Source organism: Epinephelus fuscoguttatus, linkage group LG14 (assembly GCF_011397635.1).
Source record: "Epinephelus fuscoguttatus linkage group LG14, E.fuscoguttatus.final_Chr_v1".
In the NCBI taxonomy this organism is placed as follows: Eukaryota; Metazoa; Chordata; class Actinopteri; order Perciformes; family Serranidae; genus Epinephelus; species Epinephelus fuscoguttatus.
This window is the reverse complement of record NC_064765.1, coordinates 2,841,729-2,861,113: the sequence shown is the minus strand read 5'-3', so window position 1 is coordinate 2,861,113 and position 19,385 is coordinate 2,841,729. Positions and strand designations below refer to the sequence as shown.

The 19,385-nt window shown below is 42.6% G+C and overlaps 1 protein-coding gene across 1 annotated transcript; it reads left to right on the top strand.

Annotated features, from left to right (window-relative positions):
• The first annotated feature begins 574 nt into the window (after window positions 1–574).
• capn3a (calpain 3a, (p94)) lies at window positions 575–17,952 on the top strand. Its single transcript, XM_049596503.1, has 21 exons — window positions 575–826; window positions 1,227–1,296; window positions 3,719–3,837; window positions 4,101–4,234; window positions 4,615–4,783; window positions 5,279–5,362; window positions 5,526–5,620; window positions 6,548–6,625; window positions 6,931–7,091; window positions 7,412–7,581; window positions 7,999–8,010; window positions 8,177–8,385; window positions 10,528–10,564; window positions 11,525–11,602; window positions 11,810–11,867; window positions 12,378–12,442; window positions 13,873–13,941; window positions 14,032–14,110; window positions 15,327–15,443; window positions 16,352–16,410; window positions 16,964–17,952. Exons 1-21 carry the CDS (start codon window positions 575–577, stop codon window positions 16,988–16,990), a joined length of 2,142 nt encoding a protein of 713 aa, XP_049452460.1. The 3' UTR covers window positions 16,991–17,952.
• The last annotated feature ends 1,433 nt before the right edge of the window (window positions 17,953–19,385 follow it).

The following is a 19,385-nucleotide window of genomic DNA, read 5'->3' as shown; positions in this document are numbered from 1 at the left end:
TGTCACTGATCATCTGTGCTGTTTAACAATCCCCAAACATCAGATTGAGTTTGTAGTTTGCTAAAAATGGATGAAGCTCCTCTCCATAGCGTTAGCTGCTCTGGTTATGCTGAGACTGCTCAATGCTGAGCTCCATTGAGAATAGGTTTAAAGGGGTTGAATGCCTTCTGCTGAGGCAGGGCATCTACCGACCACTCTTTACATGCCCTCTGGCGCAGCCCACTGGCCTTTGTGTCACCCAACAATGATGGCACCGGAGCACCACAGCCAGGGACGGATCATTGTCCGGCTCAGCCAATGGGAGAGCAACGAATAGACGTTTATGTCATGTGTGAGTTTCTGTGCATACGTGTGTGTATGTGCATGGTAATGCAAAGGTGAATGCATGTGGAGTCTTTCACTGCGAGCTTTTGCATCTGCTCTGTGACGAAGGGGAGGGGGACGTCACACAAAGAAAGAGCCAATCAGACATTAGCTGTTTGGATTTATGCCAGGGTTTTTAGGCTTGTAAGACTTTAGTACAAGTGGCAAAAGCCAGTTTAAAAAAAAAAAAAAAAGAGTCAGCTGAGACGAGATGCCCTATACACCGTCTGGCTTTTTCTGTGACCGGTTGATCCGGGAACGAGAGAGGAGAGACGGGGAAGGGTCTCTGAACAAGCCCCTCCGCTTCAACGGCCAGGACTTCAGCTCCCTGAGACAGGAGTGTCTCCAGAGGAAGAGCCTGTTCGAGGATGAATCTTTCCCGGCCACCGTGGAGTCTTTGGGCTTCAAGGAGCTCGGACACAAGTCCAACAAGGTCAAGAACATCGTCTGGAAGAGGCCCAAGGTAGGAGGGGGTTAGAGCGGGGCTGGGTGCACAGGAGAGGCACGCTGAGGGGATGGAGCACATGCGGGAGGTTATTTTTGATACACGGCAACATCAAATCTGAGTGGAAATCTTAACTGCTGTCATGGGATTTTACCTGGAGACGCCCCAGTGTTCCTACGTGGATGGATTGGAATTAAGTTAGTGTGTCGCTGCACAGCCTTAAAGAGTCATTGTGCAAATGATTTCTGTTTTTTCCTTTGATATAACGGATGTTTTCTGACTTATCTCTGCTCCCTGTCTGTAAAGACAACTGTGGTCTAGTCAGTTAAAGAGACATCCAATCCTTAGACTCAAAATCTGAGTAACAGCTGACACGACATCAATTACTGGTTAACTCTTTCTTTATTACTGCCAACAGGAAATCTGTGAGAATCCTCAGTTCATTGTTGGAGGAGCCAGTAGGACAGACATCTGCCAGGGAGACCTCGGTAAATTATGTCTCTTTATGCACAGTAATAACATCAGAGTGTGAAATGACATTCATGTTTTTGTCATTTTGTGAAGCTCAAGTGGATTTAAGTGGATTTTTTTGCACCAAACTATAATGAGAGAGAAGTTTCAGTGATGTTTAAACCCCAGCCTCGTGTTAGTGAGTTAAAACAAGAATGAAACACATCTGTATGATGACAAAAGGAGGAAATCCACTTGAAAAAATAACTTCAGCTCGTTTCTGTCATTGTTTGTGGTGCGTTAACTGTTTCTAGTATTGTTGAAACTCACTGACCGAAGCAAAAACGCACACACAGTGTGACAGGACTGTACATTCTCTCAGTGTGGGTATCATTCAGTGACAGTCTGTATTCAGGCGGCTTTGAGTGCTAACAGGGGAGCAAATATCCCATCGATCCCCCCGCACACGGCCTCTCCGCCTGCAGCGGCCTCCCCATATTGTGCTTACTCTTTTGGAAGGGAATCCAACCAGCAGCACTTCTCATTGTTGTTGAGTTCAGACTGCAAATAAAGGGGGACCAGAGGGACAAAGGTCCTGGCAGACACTGTTAACCGTTGCCTGTTGAAAAACTTACATTGTTTCCAGTAACACCCTGTCACACACCTGGACAATCGCAAAACACGGAGGTCAGCACTCAGCGGAGGTCGTTTCCTCCCGCAAAACAAAAAAATGTCAAGCAGAAGAGTTCGGTCTTCGTTGTTATTGTGAGTGAGAGGTGTGTGTTCTCTAACGTGGCAGCTATTTATCGTTGAAGGAAGGAAATCCATGCAGTGAGAATTTTGGATATCACACCATCTTAAAAGTTCAAACCAGGGATGTCCCGATCTGATCTCGAAGATCGGCATCGGGGCCGATTCAGGCATTTTTTAACTGATCAGTATCGGCTATATTGAGCTACATAGAGCCTGACATAATATTTATTTTTTTACGTCAGCAAGCGTTTTTCCATTCGTGAAGCTTTCACGCACAGCAACTCCGTGAGAGCAGCCGCCATCAACTCCCCAACTCCACCCTTTCTGTCTCCACTCCTTCACTCTGCTGAGCTCCAGTGCATGAGCGAGGGCTAAACCGCACCGGCAGCGAAACACTACACGCTATAAACGACAGCAAAAAGCAGAATGAGACTGTTTATTTATGTTATTTACCAAAGTTAGAAGCTCTTATTTAATTTCAGCTCATTTGCTTATCATGTTTGGCACATGGTGTTTCACAATCCTGCTCGCAGGAGAGACAGACAGCAACAGCAGCCACACTCTGCACGCGTCTGCAAGCACAACAAAAGCCCCTCGAGCAAAAAAACAATAAGAGTAATTTATTTTTAAAAAAGTCAAGACGATGAAAATCAACACTCAGTGGAATACAGCTGCTTCAGGTGGCAAAGGCAGCATGGAGAATAGTCTCTCAAAGGGACAGAGACATCAGAGACATTCCCTTGAGACAGCGACAAGGCGGAGAAGATTACAGAGGCGCTTTTTTATGTTTCATTTTGTTCAAAAAAAAACTTTGGGTCACAGCTTGGACAATTTTTTTTTCATTGCAGAGCTATTCAGCTGTAAAGCAAACAGGCTTAACTTTCAAGTACCTGAAGTGTGCACTGTGCAGCTGTAATATCTAGGAAAACAGAAGTATTGGATCGAGACTCTGGATCGGCTGACTCAATATTAAATGACTCAGATCAGGAGCAAAAAAAAACTTTCCTACTTCCATCGGCTCCCATTCTTGTTATGTGTGCATGAAAATGGCTCTGCTGTCATAAAAGGCCTGCATGTAAGAGTTTTATTTAGGTGAGTTAAATAAAAGTGTTTTCTGTGTTAAGGTTCGTTTGGGTTCATAGTTCATTTCAACAGCAACCTCTCCTTCAAAAAACATGTCTAACAAGTCACCAGTACCGCCTTCTTCTACCAAAAAACACGTCTTCACCCATCACTCTCCCCCTCTGCTGCTGAAACTCTCACCCATACCGTCATCACATCCAGAGCTGACTGACTGTAACAGCATTCTTTATAGCACATTGTCCAAAGTCATAAATAAACTCCCAATACATCCAAAACTTTGCTGCCCGTCTGCTCACTCACTTCCACTCCTGCAATCACGTCACCCCAAAGAGCCTCCACTGGCTCCCTGTCCCACAGCGTATCCAATTCAAAGTCGTCACTCACAAAGCCCTCCATAACCAGGCCCTCTCTTATCATGACCTGCTCCACCACCACACTCCTTCCCGCAGTCTCAACTCCTCTGATGCCAACCTTTGACTCCACACACTTCAAAACGTCGTCTAATGTGTGAATGATGTCGTGTATTTTACTGTATTCTATTTTGATAACTTCTAACTAATGTGAAGTGTCTTTGAGTACCATGAAGAGCGCTCTGTAAATAAAATGTTTTATTATTATTATTAGGTGACTGCTGGTTGCTGGCCGCCATCGCCTGTCTGACCTTGAATGAGAAGCTTCTGTACCGTGTGGTTCCCCAGGAGCAGAGCTTCTCTGAGGGCTATGGAGGCATCTTCCACTTCCAGGTCAGAAACAAACATCTAATCTCTGTAGATTCAGTCCTCGTTAAAGGAATACCACAAATGATCAATTACTCACCCTTTATTATGTTATCATAATGAAGAAAACTTTGTTTTTTGAATGAAGAATTAAAAATTAATTTTAGGCGAACAGAGAAATCATCCTGCTCAAGGTTCTTCTGATTCAAGTTTTTAAAGTTTGTAGAAGTTTGAGTGCCAGTATTTTCTCATGCTTGATTCTCTGTATTGTTTCTCCTTCTGTCCTTCAGTTCTGGCGTTACGGCGACTGGGTCGATGTCGTCATTGACGACCGCATCCCAACCTTCAACAACCAGCTGGTCTTCACCAAGTCTGCCGAGAGGAACGAGTTCTGGAGCGCCCTGCTGGAGAAGGCCTACGCCAAGTGAGTACTGAGCTGTTTCATTCTGCAGTGCTGTCTTCTCTGAACGTTCACCTTCGACTGAGTGCTCACATGGAAGAACAGTTGGCTACGACTTTTTTTGTTTTATTTGGTTGGAGATTTGTGATTTTTTGCAGCTACACACAGAATATCAACAGTGTTTGAATTTGAATATCTGGGCTGCAGCCTTTGCTCATTTAATACGTCCTGTTTGGAAACACAAACACACTACTGTTCTCGTTAGGGCATAAATAATAGGAGGGAAAGGGAAAACAACTGAATTTGACCAGGAAAGTGTCTCACTAACATTAAAAATCAAAATAAAGCCAATAGCAGCACATATAACAGAGTAAATGTGACATCTGTGCTCTTGCCCTGTCCAGGCTGCATGGCTCCTACGAGGCCCTGAAGGGTGGAAACACCACCGAGGCCATGGAGGATTTCACCGGTGGAGTCACTGAGTTCTACGAGATGAAGGAAGCTCCAAAAGAGCTCTACAAGATCATGAAGAAAGCTCTGGAGAGAGGCTCCCTCATGGGCTGCTCCATCGATGTGAGTCACGTGTTTAATATGTGACCGTGATACAGACGATGAGGACTATTACACGCAGATTAAAGGAATACATCTGCTACAGAGTGACTATTTGCATATCAGTTACTCACCTCGTGTTACATTGAATTTGTGAAGAAAACTGTTTTTCTGGCATACCTCCAGGAGGAACGAAGAATCCAAAAACTGAGAACATTTTTGATGAATTGAAGTCATAGGGGTCCACGTTTAACAGCAGCAAAATAACATCTGTTAACAAACTCTCACACAACTCGTGCAGAATATCCAAGTCTCATTTATCCAGTCGTATGTTCAGTACTTCCCAAATACATGCATTTTCACTAAAACCGAACTATTACTAAACAGTTACTTCAAAGTGCGTCATCTGCATATAGTTTTTATTACTTAATTAAGAGCATTACTTGAAATAAAAAGCTGGTTGTGTTATAATATTTCTACAATATGAATGGAGACATGTTTTATTTTACGTGTCTGCAGTCCCTGGTTCCTGCTCGCTTTGAGACTCGTACTGTGACGGGACTCGTGAAGGGTCATGCCTACTCTGTGACGGCTGTGGAGGAGGTAAAGCTGGTGGCTGATGGGAAAACAGTGTAATGTGATTGTTCAACTCTGAGGTCCTGCAGAGCTTCACACACACAGGAATAATGTCACTGTCAGTCTGGGGTCATTAATAAATACGGTTTCAGTAAATATGAGTTAAATTGTTGTTTGTGTTTCCCTACAGTGCAAATCGTCTCAGCACAAGGAGTCTAAGGTTCGTCTGGTGCGTCTCAGGAACCCGTGGGGTCAAGTGGAGTGGAACGGTCCCTGGAGTGACAAGTAACCACCTTTACTCAGTTAAATCTTAAACTGTTTTGTTACGGAGGGGCTAGAGTTTGATGAAGGTTTGATGTCTTAATTCCTACAATAATTAAAGTGATAGTCTGGGTTTTTTGAAGTGGGCTTGTATGAGGTACTTATTTACAGTCACTCAGTATGTTTCCATGCACAGCTAAGTGGAGCTACAGTTACAGCTCAACTACAAATTATATTCAGCCACAAAATAAACCTGAAGAGCTGCAAATCAAAACAGAAGTCCAGAGAGTTGTTGACTAGAGATGAAACACCGTCTCATCTAGTTGAGTTGGTGTGAACCGGCAGGTTTTTACAACATTGCAGAACAATGCATTGCAAGTAGGTGCACATTTCAACTTGTCTCGTCCCGAATCTTTGGTCTAAACTGGGCTTAACTAGTAAATGTGATGTAGTTTGGTGGCGTTTGTTATGGGAGGCAAGACTGTCCTGCATGTGTGTGTGTGGAAGAGTACTGTAACCAGGCCAGCAAGTGCAGCAGACACAGAAGAGCATGCTTTTCCAAAATGAAAATTTTAATATGGGTTCTTGAAAACTCATGAAAATGTGTGGGAACAAATATAACGTAAAGCTGTGAAAATACTCTCAGTATAGCCACACTTAAACTGATATTGCCTCTTTTCAGTGCAACTTTTTTAGGTGGCTAAAATGCATTTTGCTTCTGACCCTCATCCACAGCAGTAGATTGCTTCGCTTCCATGATGGACGTCAGCTTGCTTCTCCAGACTGTAGGCATGCCAACTGACATTTACTCTATGTAATAAACTATCTATAGATAAATACCTCATTCAAGCCTACTTAAAAAAATCTGAACTCTCCCTTCAAGCTCAACTCTGTAGTTAACTCTGTAATAACTTCAGGTAACGTCACTGTTTTCTGCTTCCTCTCCATCAGCTCCAAGGAGTGGGTCACTCTGTCTAAGGCTGAAAAAGAGAAGCTGCAGCACCAGAGTGCCGAGGATGGAGAGTTCTGGTGAGAGATTTCCACAGTTTAACCGCAACTGTGAAATGTTGATTCAGTGGACAGAATCTCATGTTTTTCTGCCAACAGAAGTGAATTTTGTTTAGTTTATAGGGTGATTAAAAGGAACAGGAGGCAAATTGCAAAAACAAATAATTTCTGTAATGAAACAGGCATGTATTTCAACACAGCTTTGAGTTTTATTCAGCTTATATCATCCATTCTTTAAGTTTTATTGGTGTCTAGAGGGAGTCAGGAGCTCCACTGTGCTGAGCTGTGATGCTGGATATTAATCTTAATGTCCTGATCTCCTCTAGGATGTCATTCGAGGACTTCAAGAAGAACTACACTAAGATCGAGATCTGTAACCTCACCCCTGACGCCCTGGAGGATGATAAGATTCACAAGTGGACAGTTTCTGTGAATGAGGGTCGCTGGGTGAGAGGCTGCTCCGCTGGTGGCTGCAGGAACTACCCAGGTACGTCAGTCTGCAGAACAACACAACAACTTTTAACCCCACCAACAGAAGATGACTTTTTCTTTAATTAATGCATTTATTTGTTTAACCTTTGAGTCTTTGTCTCAGCATTCAGGGGTGAAAGACGTATTCACATTAAAGTAAAAGTAGCTATACCAGACTGTGGAAATACTCCATTACATGTCCTGTATTGAAAACATTACTTAAGTACAGATACAAGAGTGTTATCAGCAAAGAAAAGTAGTAAAAGTAAAAGTCTACCTGTGAGTGTTGGTTATTATGGTTCTCATGTTTAATAATGCTTCCTAAATGTCGTGCAGACACTTTCTGGACCAACCCTCAGTACCGCCTTCGTCTGCTGGAGGAGGACGACGACCCCGAGGACAACGAAGTGGGCTGCACCTTCGTGGTGGCTCTGATGCAGAAGAACAGGCGGAAAGAGCGCAAGATGGGAGCCAACCTCTTCACCATCGGATTCGCCATTTATGAGGTGACCTGTCCTTCTTCACCACGAAGAGACTGTGTGACAGACAAGTCAAGTGATTATTTAAATGGAGTCTGGTGGGTTTGGTGACCGTGATTTCAGGGCTGTTACTGGTTAAACTAAAGGATCTCACTCTCTAACACAAAGCTCTGTCTCTGTAGGGATCCTTTCATAATGTTGTCAGACACTAAGAATATTAATCTGAGCCTGTCAGTGACAAAAGACAATCACTGCTAGTGGATGTAAATTGCAGCTCTCTCGTGCACTACTGGACCAGTTTCAAAAATTCACATGTAAGCCACATGTAATAGGGTCCAGGTTGGAGAATGCTGATCTTACCCTTTACTTCAATTAAGTTAGTTTTTGGTTTTGATTTTGCATCCTGAAACAACACAAACACATGTTCTTCCTGTCTCTCTGCAGGTGCCAAAGGAGGTAAGGAAGCTGTGAACAAACCGTCACAGTGGAGCAGCAGTTTGCAAGTTAATTACACCCTACACTGTTTTCATATCTCAGATGTTTCCAACTTCTATGTCTGTGAGTGTTAGAACTGTTTCCCTTCAACATGTCCCACCCACTCTGTTGTGACTCCCCCCTCCAGATGCACGGGAACAAGCAGCACATGCAGAAGGACTTCTTCCTGTTCAACTCCTCCAAAGCCCGCTGCAAGTCCTACATCAACCTGCGCGAGGTGACCCAGCGTTTCCGCCTGACCCCCGGGGAGTACGTCATCGTCCCCTCCACGTACGAGCCGCACCAGGAGGGAGAGTTCATCCTGCGAGTCTTCTCTGAAAAGAAGAACACCTCAGAGTGAGTGGGTGAGGGCGGTCAGGGTGGCCTGCAGGGGGCGAGCTGGGTGAGAGGAGGGGACGGGGACGCAGTTTAACACTGTTAGAAGAAAAGTTACAGTTAGATATGTTTGGTAGATGCTTAATGTATGTATGATGTTTCTTCTTTCTGGTAGGGCTGGGTACTGGAATACAACATTTATCACAAACATATCGGTTATTGGCTCATTTTTAGAGGACAAAAAAAAACGATCTTTAAGAGTTTGGCCTTTTCCTCAGGATTATGTTTGAAAAACCCAGTTGTGATTTCCACCTCACAAAAAGGCTGCATCATTGGTTCAGGCAGCAACTAACTATTATTGTTATAGATTAATCCAACAGTTATTTTCTCAATTAATACATTTTTGTAGAAGATAATGAAAAATGAGAATGTGGTTCAAAAACGTAAAAGTAGCAAAAACTTTGCGTGGTTGTCTGTTTACGAGTTGCAGCGGTGCCGATGTGTTTTCAGCTTAACGTTAGCTGCTAGTTGCGTTAACGTAATGTATTTACAGTCTATGGTTAATTGTGATAATGCTAATTTTCACTAGCAAAAAACAGGTTTAAATAATCGAAACAAAATCGAGGGTCTATTAGTGCAACTAAATGCCAAACAAGATGCTTTAAGGCGACCGAGACTGAGAAAGCAACAGCTGCGGTGACTACGCCTATACTCTGTGAATCTGGGGTTACGCCATCGTTACGTTACCCAACCAGCGTTGTTGCCGTGGCAGCAACTTGTCAGTGAACAGCACCTAGCTGTCACTCAACTCAACGGCACCCTAAAATATGCAGAAATTTAAGCCTTAATAACTGTTAAACAGGTGAGTTATATGAAAATTCACCCTCCATGCAGTTGTTTTTAATATTGAAATGAGCTATAGAAACCAAAACCTTTATTATACCAGGCTGTAAACATGTTTATTTCTGCTGTAAAGTTGGACATTTAAACACAGAGGTCTGTGGGGATTGACTCGCTCTTGGAGTCAGCCTCAAGTGGATATTAGAGGAACTGCAGTTTTTGGCATTTTTACGCATTCACTTCATTTTTCAGCTCTGGAGGTTGCCGCTTGTCTGTAACTGATGTAAAGTCAGTTTGGGCTCAAAAGTTCTTGTAATATCCTAAAACTGAAACTTTGTGAGAAATCACAACTGGAGTTTTTTTACATTCAGAAAAGACAGTGTGTGTTTTAGACACTGAAAATATCTCAAATGTTACTTTTGTAGATGATAAAATGTGCATTTGTTTTAGCACGATAAATATCCCAAATGTAACGTGACAAAATAGAAACAAAATGTCCGACAGTACCCAGCTCTACTTGTAGATATTTAAAGTAGCAGCAGCAGGACTGATTTATCCACCCTCCATGTGCATGTTACAGTGCGGGTTTGTGTGTATGTTGATGAGGGTGGGGCTTTGTCTGGGTGCATGGCGGGTGGGACACAAACCACCAAGAACAAACAATTTTAACGGCGATTTGATTTGTAGAACTGGAAGAAATCGGCCCCAGTTCGAAGCTGTTATGGAATCTTTTTTAGGACAAGCGACTTCAGATTTGGGCACGCTCCGGTAAACTTTCAAAGTATTCAATACTGCATATTCAAGCCTCAACAAACATCCACCCCAACCCCCACCCACCTCCACCCCCACTGCCCTGGAGGACCAGACAGCACGCAGAGCTGGCCTGCACTCTGATGGACCGGGACCGGCTGTGAATCAGGCTGTGGGATGGATGTGCAAATACCATTAGTTAGTTAGAAGGGTGTGGGTTATAACATAGTAACTAACAAACTATCTTAACCCCCATCATATACAAAATCAAGAAGAGGACGATTTCTACAAACAAGAGTCCCCAAAATCAGAGAAATCAAGAGAAAACTCTCTTGACAGGAGGAAGCAGCAGGTGGTACTGAACTAACACATTTTATTCACAGCCTCTGTCACTGTTTGTGGATTCATTTTGTCTCTGCAGTCCAGTGTGAGTATTTAGAGATGCTGTAGTGAGTCAGTGATGTTTCAGACTTTAATAACATGATTGTAGTAAACAGATGAGTGCACAGGCTTGTGGTCCAGATGAGATGTTGTTGTCACCATGATGACTGCTGTTTGTTCGTCTTCACCCAGGGAGATAGAGAACAGGATCGAGGCCGATCATCCAGTGGTAAGTTTCCTTTGGTTCCCGTTATGACTCCAAGAGACGCTGACTTTTCCTCATCTGTTACAGGTTGAAAAATACCAAAGTCACCCTTTAAGAGCTGCAGCATGACAAAGCTCCCTTCCTCTGCAGCTTTAGTTTCTGTTCCATATTTGTATCCGAGAAATTTAAATCTGTTCTTACATGAAAACCACAGTAAAGAGTGCAGTGTTGTTCTGCATCCTAGAGAACGTAGTCACATTTAAACATATGTTAAAAATATTCCGTCCATATGTTCACCATCCATCATTCATTCTTAACGGGACAGTTCACCCCCAAATCAAAAATACATATTTTACCAAACTATACCTGCCAATGTTATCACAAAGCAGAAGGACATGTGCATCTACTCATGAACAGGAGACTCATGCTTGTGACAGTGCGAAATGTAAATGTTAAAGTCGTTTTCCTCAGCTGAGCTGTAATGTTAGCCAGCTCAGTGATGTTCAGTGAGCTAGCAGTAGATGTACTCTTCCTTCTGCGCAGTGATACAGTTGGCGGGAGCAGTTCAGTACAAAGAAAATAGTTCCTACATGAAACTGCTCACAACAAGGTCTGTGGATTATCTTGAGTAACCGGGTCATGATTTCTGGATTCTGGAGTTTTTCAAATGTAGTTTTTTGGCACTTTGAGCTCCACAAGCCGAGTGACATCTAGCTCAATTATACTGGAGAGAAGCCGATATCTCCAACACTTAACAACTCACACCAAAACTATCTAGACTGATAAACAGCACTACAAGTGAGAGGAAAATGTGTTGTTTTGATTTTGGGTTGAACTGTCCCTTTAAAGATGCTAAATAATAAAAACCCATGAAGGCAGCTGTGTTCTGTATAAAGAGAGTTATTCACAAACATATTTTCCTTTCACATCCTCTCCCTCTCGTCTCTTTATCTCTTTCTCCTTTGTGGCTCCATGACGCCTCAGCCGGCGCCGGCCTCAGCGGGGGAAGAGAGCGAGGAGGACCAGCAGTTCAGGACTATTTTTCAGGAGATAGCCGGTGATGTGAGTACAAGAAGTACAGCAAGACATCAAACATACAGATAAGAAAATAACTAGTTTGTGTTTATGGAATGGTCCTTATTAACTTTTGTTTTCAGCTTTTACAACTAACATCTTAAGACATTAACAATGTGATCAAAGTCAAATTTTAATGGTCGTCTCTTTCTTTTCTTTCTACTGTCTCCTCCTCTTGTCTGGCCGCTCTCGCAGGACATGGAAATCACAGCCAACGAACTGAAGAACGTTCTCAACAGAGTGATCACCAAACGTGAGTCTAGTTAGATCAGCTGAACTGTTTATCACAGCATCACTGTCATGTTAACGCTCAGTTCAAATCAAATCAAATCAAATCAAAGATGGAGGAGGAGAATTGTACTGAGTTGAGCACTTAATGTTGTAATGAGGGGTGTATATGGTCTGCAGCAGTGTTTGGGTGGGTCAGGTGAACGCCAGGACCAAAGGTATCTCATCATAACATTGGATTGTAACAAAATGATCAGTCCACTTCACCTGTCAGTGGCTTAATGTTGTGGCTGATCGGTGTGTGACTCTTTAACATTTAGTGATTTGTATCAGTTGCTAAAACCAACCCCAACAGCACATATTAGATGCTTAAAACGTATTTGTGTGCAGATATTTGGTCCAGAAAGAATCTATATGTTGGATAGTAGGTTTTGACAGCATAAATCTCTGCAGTCAACTCCCTACAGACATGATATAGAACTGTTGTCGTTATCGTTTGTCTTCTAAGTCTTGCACTTGGTTGTATTCCCTCCAGACAAGGACCTGAACACAGAGGGCTTCAGCCTGGAGAGCTGCAGGAGCATGATTGCTCTGATGGACGTATCCTTTGTATCGAGTGCATCGGGCTGGCTGTGTTGTCTGTAGGAGGCACAATCTGCCGAGACCCATGGCAGGGTCTGTGATGATGCCCACAGGGCCTCGGCCTCAAGTCACCACACTAAAACAGCGATAACTCACTTCAACATACATTTGTTATCATCCAACATGTTTAACCAGGTAAGTCCTGGTGGGATCAATGATCTCTCTTTCAAGGGAGATACAAGTTACAAACAACAATAACCACAATAAAAACATGAATGATGCACAGCAACATGTAGAAATATTAAAACACGTTCGCACAATGACAAGAACCAACTGATTCGTTGTATTTATGTGAGCTCTAAAATCAGGCAGAGACCAACTCTCTTAGTTTTAAATCTTTTTTAAGGCTATTCCAAGGAAGGACAGCAGAGCACATAAAAACACCTCCTGTTAGAGGTGTTCGCTGCCACGTCCTACCCGTAGGAGGCCCCGGGGCAGACCCAGAACACGCTAGAGGGATTATGTATCTCATCTGGCCTGGGAACACCTCGAGGTCCTCCAGGAGGAGCTGGAAAGAGTTGCTGGGGAGAGGGACGTCTGGGGTATTTGCTCAGCCTGCTGCCCCCATGATCCGGCTTTGGATAGGCAGTTGGAAATGTATGTATGTATGGATGGTTTAAAAGTAAGGGAGTCAGCTAGCCAAATACTGAGATATTTCTTACAACAGACATCTTCTAACATCTTTCCCTGAGCAGTAATAACATCAGGAGTGTTCACAGCCTTCGTTCTAGCATTTGAAACATACATTACCTTATTTTAATTGGCATTTAAAACCACCTTTAGTTGAGAAACCTGAGTCTGGACAAAATTAAAGACAGCCTGTGAACCAGCACAATACATCACTGTATCGTCCACATAGAAATTAAAGTTGGTACCATCCACGTTTTGATTTAAACTACGGATATAGATCAAAAATAACAGCTGACCTAAAACACAACCTTGGGGTACACCTTTACAAGGTGAGCCCATCAAATTGGACACGTTAGGAGCTTTCTGAGAGGTAATTCACAAACCAGCCCACTGCCTGATGGGATATACCAATACCAGTCAATCTCTGAATCAAACTATGATGTCGGGGCGCCTGTGGCTTAGCAGGTAGCGCAGGCATCCCATATACAAAGACAACACACTAAATTATTATACAGTCCACTCAGCTGATACAGTAAGTTAGTGATTATTTAAACACACCAGTAGTGGAAGTATTCAGATTTTTTACTGAAGTAAAAATACTTGCTGTGAAAAACCTTACCTTGTAAAAGTGTGTGTATGTTTTATCAGCTCAACGTACTTAAATGATTTAAAGTAAAGTATTGATTGTTCAGTAAAATTTGGACGGTCAGTTCCAGGCTCAACACTTTTGGTTTTTGGTCTTAACTGCTTGTGTTCAGATGGACGGGACAGGTAGACTCAACCTTCAGGAGTTCAGACATCTGTGGAATAAGATCAAACAGTGGCAGGTGGGAACTCAGGTTTCTTTCTCTCTATATATAACAGCAGTAAGACTCTGGTAGTTCCCATCAGATTAACACAGATTCGATCTCTTTCAGGGAATCTTTAAGCACTATAACGCTGATCAGACCGGCAGCATCAACAGTTACGAGATGAGGAATGCTGTCAATGACGCAGGTAATAACTCTTCTTATTCTGTTCTCTCAGTTCAGCCACATTACAGAAAGACAGATTTTTTTTTCCACCTATTAAAAACATCCATGCAGATTTTGGGGAATTTTAGATTTCTATTAACTCTGGAAGGAGAAGTTTTAGAGGCAGAAATCTCAAAATGTCAGTAAATAAAACAACCTGAGGGACCAGACATTACCTGGGATGTTTGTAATGTTCTTGAACTGATCCTTTAAGGTTGTTGTTTACAATACTCGAATATTTAACACTTGGAAAAGTACTTCACAGTGGTTTTTCAGATTCTACAAATGTGATCAAAGCTGCTGAAAATGACTCTTAAAGGAATACTTCACCCTCCAAGTGATCATGTGTGTATGAGTTGCTCACCCTGTGTTACGCTGATTTCATGGAGATAAATTTGTATTTCTCACCTGACCTCATAGTGAACGAAGAATCCAAAAACTGAGAGAATCCTTGATGAATTTAAGTCATGTGGGAGGGGCAGGTTTAACACCAGTAAAACTACATCAAAACATTTGTTTACAAACTGACACTACTTGTGCAGTATAATCTGAGTCTCATTTATTTAGTCGTGGATGTGGAGTTGAGGACTTTTGTCTGTTTTTTGGGGATTTCGTTGGACGGGACTTGGGGTGCAGTGGTCCAGATTCGATTCCAACCTGTGGCCCTTTGCCGTGTGTCTCCTTATTCTGCACGAGTTGTATGACTGTAAACAGATGTTTTGATGTAGTTTTGCTGATGTTAAACGTGGCCCCCCCGTGACTTAGATGCATCAAGGATTTCCTCCAGTTTAGGATTCTTTGTTCACCGTGGAGACATGCGAGAAAAACAAAGTTTTCATTACTAACTTGTTGTAAGACGGGGTGAGTTACTGATATGCAAATGATCATTTGGTGACTTAAGTGTTCCTTTAGTGCTCTTTTTTTCAGCTTGAACTATTTGTGTTTTGGCAAACCAGCAAATCAGTCTGAACCTGAACCCTGAAATATAAAAAATGGTCTCTGAGAGCAGAAGATGTTTATCAGTCATGGACTTATGTTGGGGTCATTGTGAGCTCATGATATTGAATCATATTTTATACGTAAACATGCGTGTTTAAAGACATTTAATGAAAGTGTGTGCTGCGGATGAACTTACAGCTTGAACTCACCCTCTAAATGTTGTCGTCACTGTACAGTCATGTGTCTTGTGTCCCGCTCAGGCTTCCGTCTCAACAACCAGCTGTACGACATCATCACCATGCGCTACGCAAACGAGAACATGAACATCGACTTCGACAGCTTCATCAGCTGTCTGGTCCGGCTCGAAGCCATGTTCAGTAAGTCGCTGCCTCACAAACAAACAAACAAACAAACAAACAAACACAATCACTGACGCAAGATTCTCTGTGGAGGAAGCCTTTGTGTTTATTTAAAAATAAAAAAGAAAGTACTGAGGCAACCTCTGGTTCCCAAGCGATGGAGTCTAAGTATGTGGGGGTCTTGTTCATGAGTGAGGGTAGAATGGAGTGTGAGATGGATCAGCGGTGAAGAGGGAGTTGATCCAGAAGGCGAAGCTGTTAGAGGTTTTCCAGGCATGTCCCACTGGTAGGAGGCCCCGGGGCAGACCCAGAACACACTGGAGGGATTATATATCTCATCTGGCCTGGGAACACCCTGGGGTCCTCCAGGAGGAGCTGGAAAGTGTTGCTGAGGAGAGGGATGTCTGGGATGCTTTGCTTTGCCTGCTGCCCCCGCAACCCCGCCCCAGAAAAGCAGATGAAAATGGATGGACATGCACAATTTATCTGTTTTAAAATGTGCAGGAATAATTATGAATAAATAATAATAACTGACACTGTGTAGATTCAGGATGAAATTCCAGCGTCAGGTTCAGAGGAGTCTCACCCCAGGGGCTGAAATTAATCCATCAATAATCAGCTTCATGTTCCCTTTTGCTAAAACCCTTTGACTGTCATAGGAGGGTTTTTGGGAAAAGCTGAGAAAGGAGCCTTTATTTTCTATTTCTGAACAATTATACTTTGACTACAGCCGCTATCAGCGCTGCACAAGAGGCGAAAACAAGGTCACCTGGGTCTGGTATCATAAAACATTACTCATTAGGTGGCTAATCATGACTGTGTTGTCATTCTGAGCCCCTGCACCGTGTGTCTGTGTATGTTAAAGTAGTTTAAAGAGCTCTTGCATGTAGTGTGTCTCACTCATGTTGATGCTTGTGTCTCTCCAGGGGCGTTCCAGGCCTTCGATCAGGATGGAGATGGTACGATCAGACTCAGTGTCCTGGAGGTGAGAGCTGTGACAACATGCTACCTATAAACTGTACTCAGATATATAGTACATGTTTTCCTTTGGGCAGCTGATGTGTGCTGTGCTGCTGTTACTGCTGAAGCATCAACCTGAAGCAAAGGTTTTTCTAAACTAGCTCAGTAACTGGATATAACTCAATGTTCTGTTGGGTTTAATGTGACATCAGAACTTTTTTTAAAGATTATTTAGAGAATACGAACCAAAATCTATCAGTAGAAGCACCCTGGATGATCACCAGGAGAGGAAATATGAAAAAACAACCTTGAACAACACAAAATTAATTTGAAATACTCAGACTTTTCTCTAATCTATGCTATTTTCTTTGTATATACTGGAAACTTTACCTCTTCTGACTATTTCTGATTTAAAAAATGAAGCTTTTGCCTCAGGGAAAATTATTAAACTCTTACTCAGATATTTATGATCAATCTATCACTCACGCATTTTTCATGTGAAGTCTAAGTTAAATATAAAATGTCCAGCGGGGGTTTTAAGCAGACTCACTGACTCTTGTCCGTCTCTCCGTCCTCAGTGGCTCCAGTTGACCATGTACGCCTAGACAGGCCCATCTTCCTCCAGGTGAGCTCCACTCCACACGAGGACCAGACCTGCCAGCCTTTACCTCAATATTCAGTGTGCCCGATCGTCGTTAGCTCTCATCCACCTCACCTCCAGCCTCCCCTCCCTCCTCAGCTCTGCTCTTTCTACTCTGAGATGTTCAACATGCTTCTTCAACTTCATCTTTTCTTCCTCTTTCTGGGTCTCAGGCTTTCTGCATTTCTTTCCCTGCTCTCGTCTTTTCATTATCATCGAAATATCAGTCTCTCCTTTCAGCCATTAGCCTGTTTTTTTTTTTTTTTTTTTTTTTTCCCCAAAGTCTCTTGTCCCGTACTTTTTCTCAGGCATCAAACACACACAACCTCTTTTTTTCTGTCACAATACCTCACAGAGCTCCTTCTACAGTACCACCCTCCCACGTCATCTTCTTCTACTGTTATCAAACAGGCCATTCTTCCTGTATTCACCCCAGTGAACTGGGCTCTCTGGTGGACCTGTTATATTTCTGATAACCCCCCCCCTTTCCAGGCACCACCCTGTTTTTAATCACTTATTTTTGTCAATAAAACTCCTGCTGGACTTTTTGTGGACCTCAACAATCAGTCACACTTCACTCTCCCTGGTGACTGTGCTGGGTACGAGCCATCTAGCGCTCCCTGGTGGACAAACTCAGGCTTCTCCACGACGACTGTCCCGTCTTTCAGCTCTTCATGTGGATGGAGGAGATTCAAGAACAAAACTGAGGAGCCGACGAGTTTTTACTTTAACGCCGACGTTCGAGGTTATAAAATATATGGATTTGAAAGAATATGGCTAATGGGTTGGACTGCAGCTTTTTGTGATTTTTTTTCCTACTAAGGCTTTGGTCAATGAGTGTACTGCATTTTTAACCATTTTAACCAAATAAATAAATAAATGTGTAGTTATTGGTTTGAGTGCGTTACCAGTAGACTTGATGTGAAAATTGTGGCGTTTTTTTAAACCTTTTAAATGTGATTTGAGACGTGACGTGAGATTTATTTAAAGGAACAGTGTGTGGGATTTAGTGGCATCTAGTGGTGAAGACTGCAGATTGCAACCAGCTAAAACTTCTCCCATGTGCCGTTCCTTCAGTGTTCACTGTTCAGGAGGTTTTTACTGAGAGCAAAATTATCCACAGAGGTCTTTCTTTACAAAACAAACAGACCAGCTGATTTAAACTGGCAGAAACACTGAATAAAGCAGTTTCATGTTACAAATCAGTGTTTCTCTAATGCTGTTTGGCATGTCGGAGAATGGCCCTAAAACCTGCTAATGTGTGCTCACCTTTTTTCTCCAATAACATAAAGGGTTTTTACAGGGAGGTCTCTTCCTCTCCAATATAAACTGACCAGGTGATTTAAACCAGTAAAAACACTGACTAAAGCAGTTTTACGTTAAAACTAGAATTACAGCCACGCAGTTGAACACCTCTGAGCGCCAGTCAAGTAGCAGTTACAGTCTCCATCCATGTCAGTGAAAACATGGACGCTTTGAACAGAGAAGATCTGTTTAGAGTCACCAATTCAGTATCTGACCAAATGTCTCCCCTTCTGTTCCTGAGATATGACGTTAAAACATGATGATGTCACGGTCAAGCTGACCTTTGACCTTTTGACTTTAATTATTTTATCCTGTTAGACATTTGTGTGAAATTCTGTCATAATTAGTGAATGATTTTTTTGAGTTATAGCCAAAAACATATTTTGTGAGGTCACAGTGACCTTTGACCACAAAATTCTAATCAGTTCATTTGTGAGTCTAAGTGGACGTTTGTGTCAAATTTGAAGAAATTCCATCAAGGCCTTCTTGAGTTATCAAGTTCACGAAATGAGACGAATGCAAGGTCACAGTGACCTTTGATCTCTGACCACTAAAATCTAATCAGTTCATCCTTAAGGCTATGTGGACGTTTGTGCTAAATTTGAGGAAATTCCCTCCAGGTGTTTTTGAGATATCATGTTGACAAGAAAGCGACAGACGAGGTCACGGTAACCTTGCATTCTGATCAGTCCACTTAAGTCCAATCTCTTCATCATTAAGTCCAAGTGGATGTTTGTGCCAAATTTAAAGAAATTTTCTCAAGGTGTTCTTGAGGTATGTTCACAAGAAAGAGACGGATGAGGTAACAGAACCTTGACCTATGACCACCAAATTCTAATCAGTTCATTCTTGAGTCCAAGAATACATTTGTGCCAAATTTGAATAAATTCCCTCAAGGCATTCTTGAGATATCGTGTCTACAAGAATCAGACGGACAGACAACTAAAAACCTAACACGGCTATCGCTGGCACGGAGGCAGAAAAATCAATGTTTTCTGAAGCCTCTCATTGCAGCGGGGCTGCTAGCTGCAGCAGCTGATGCAAAAATGTGAATG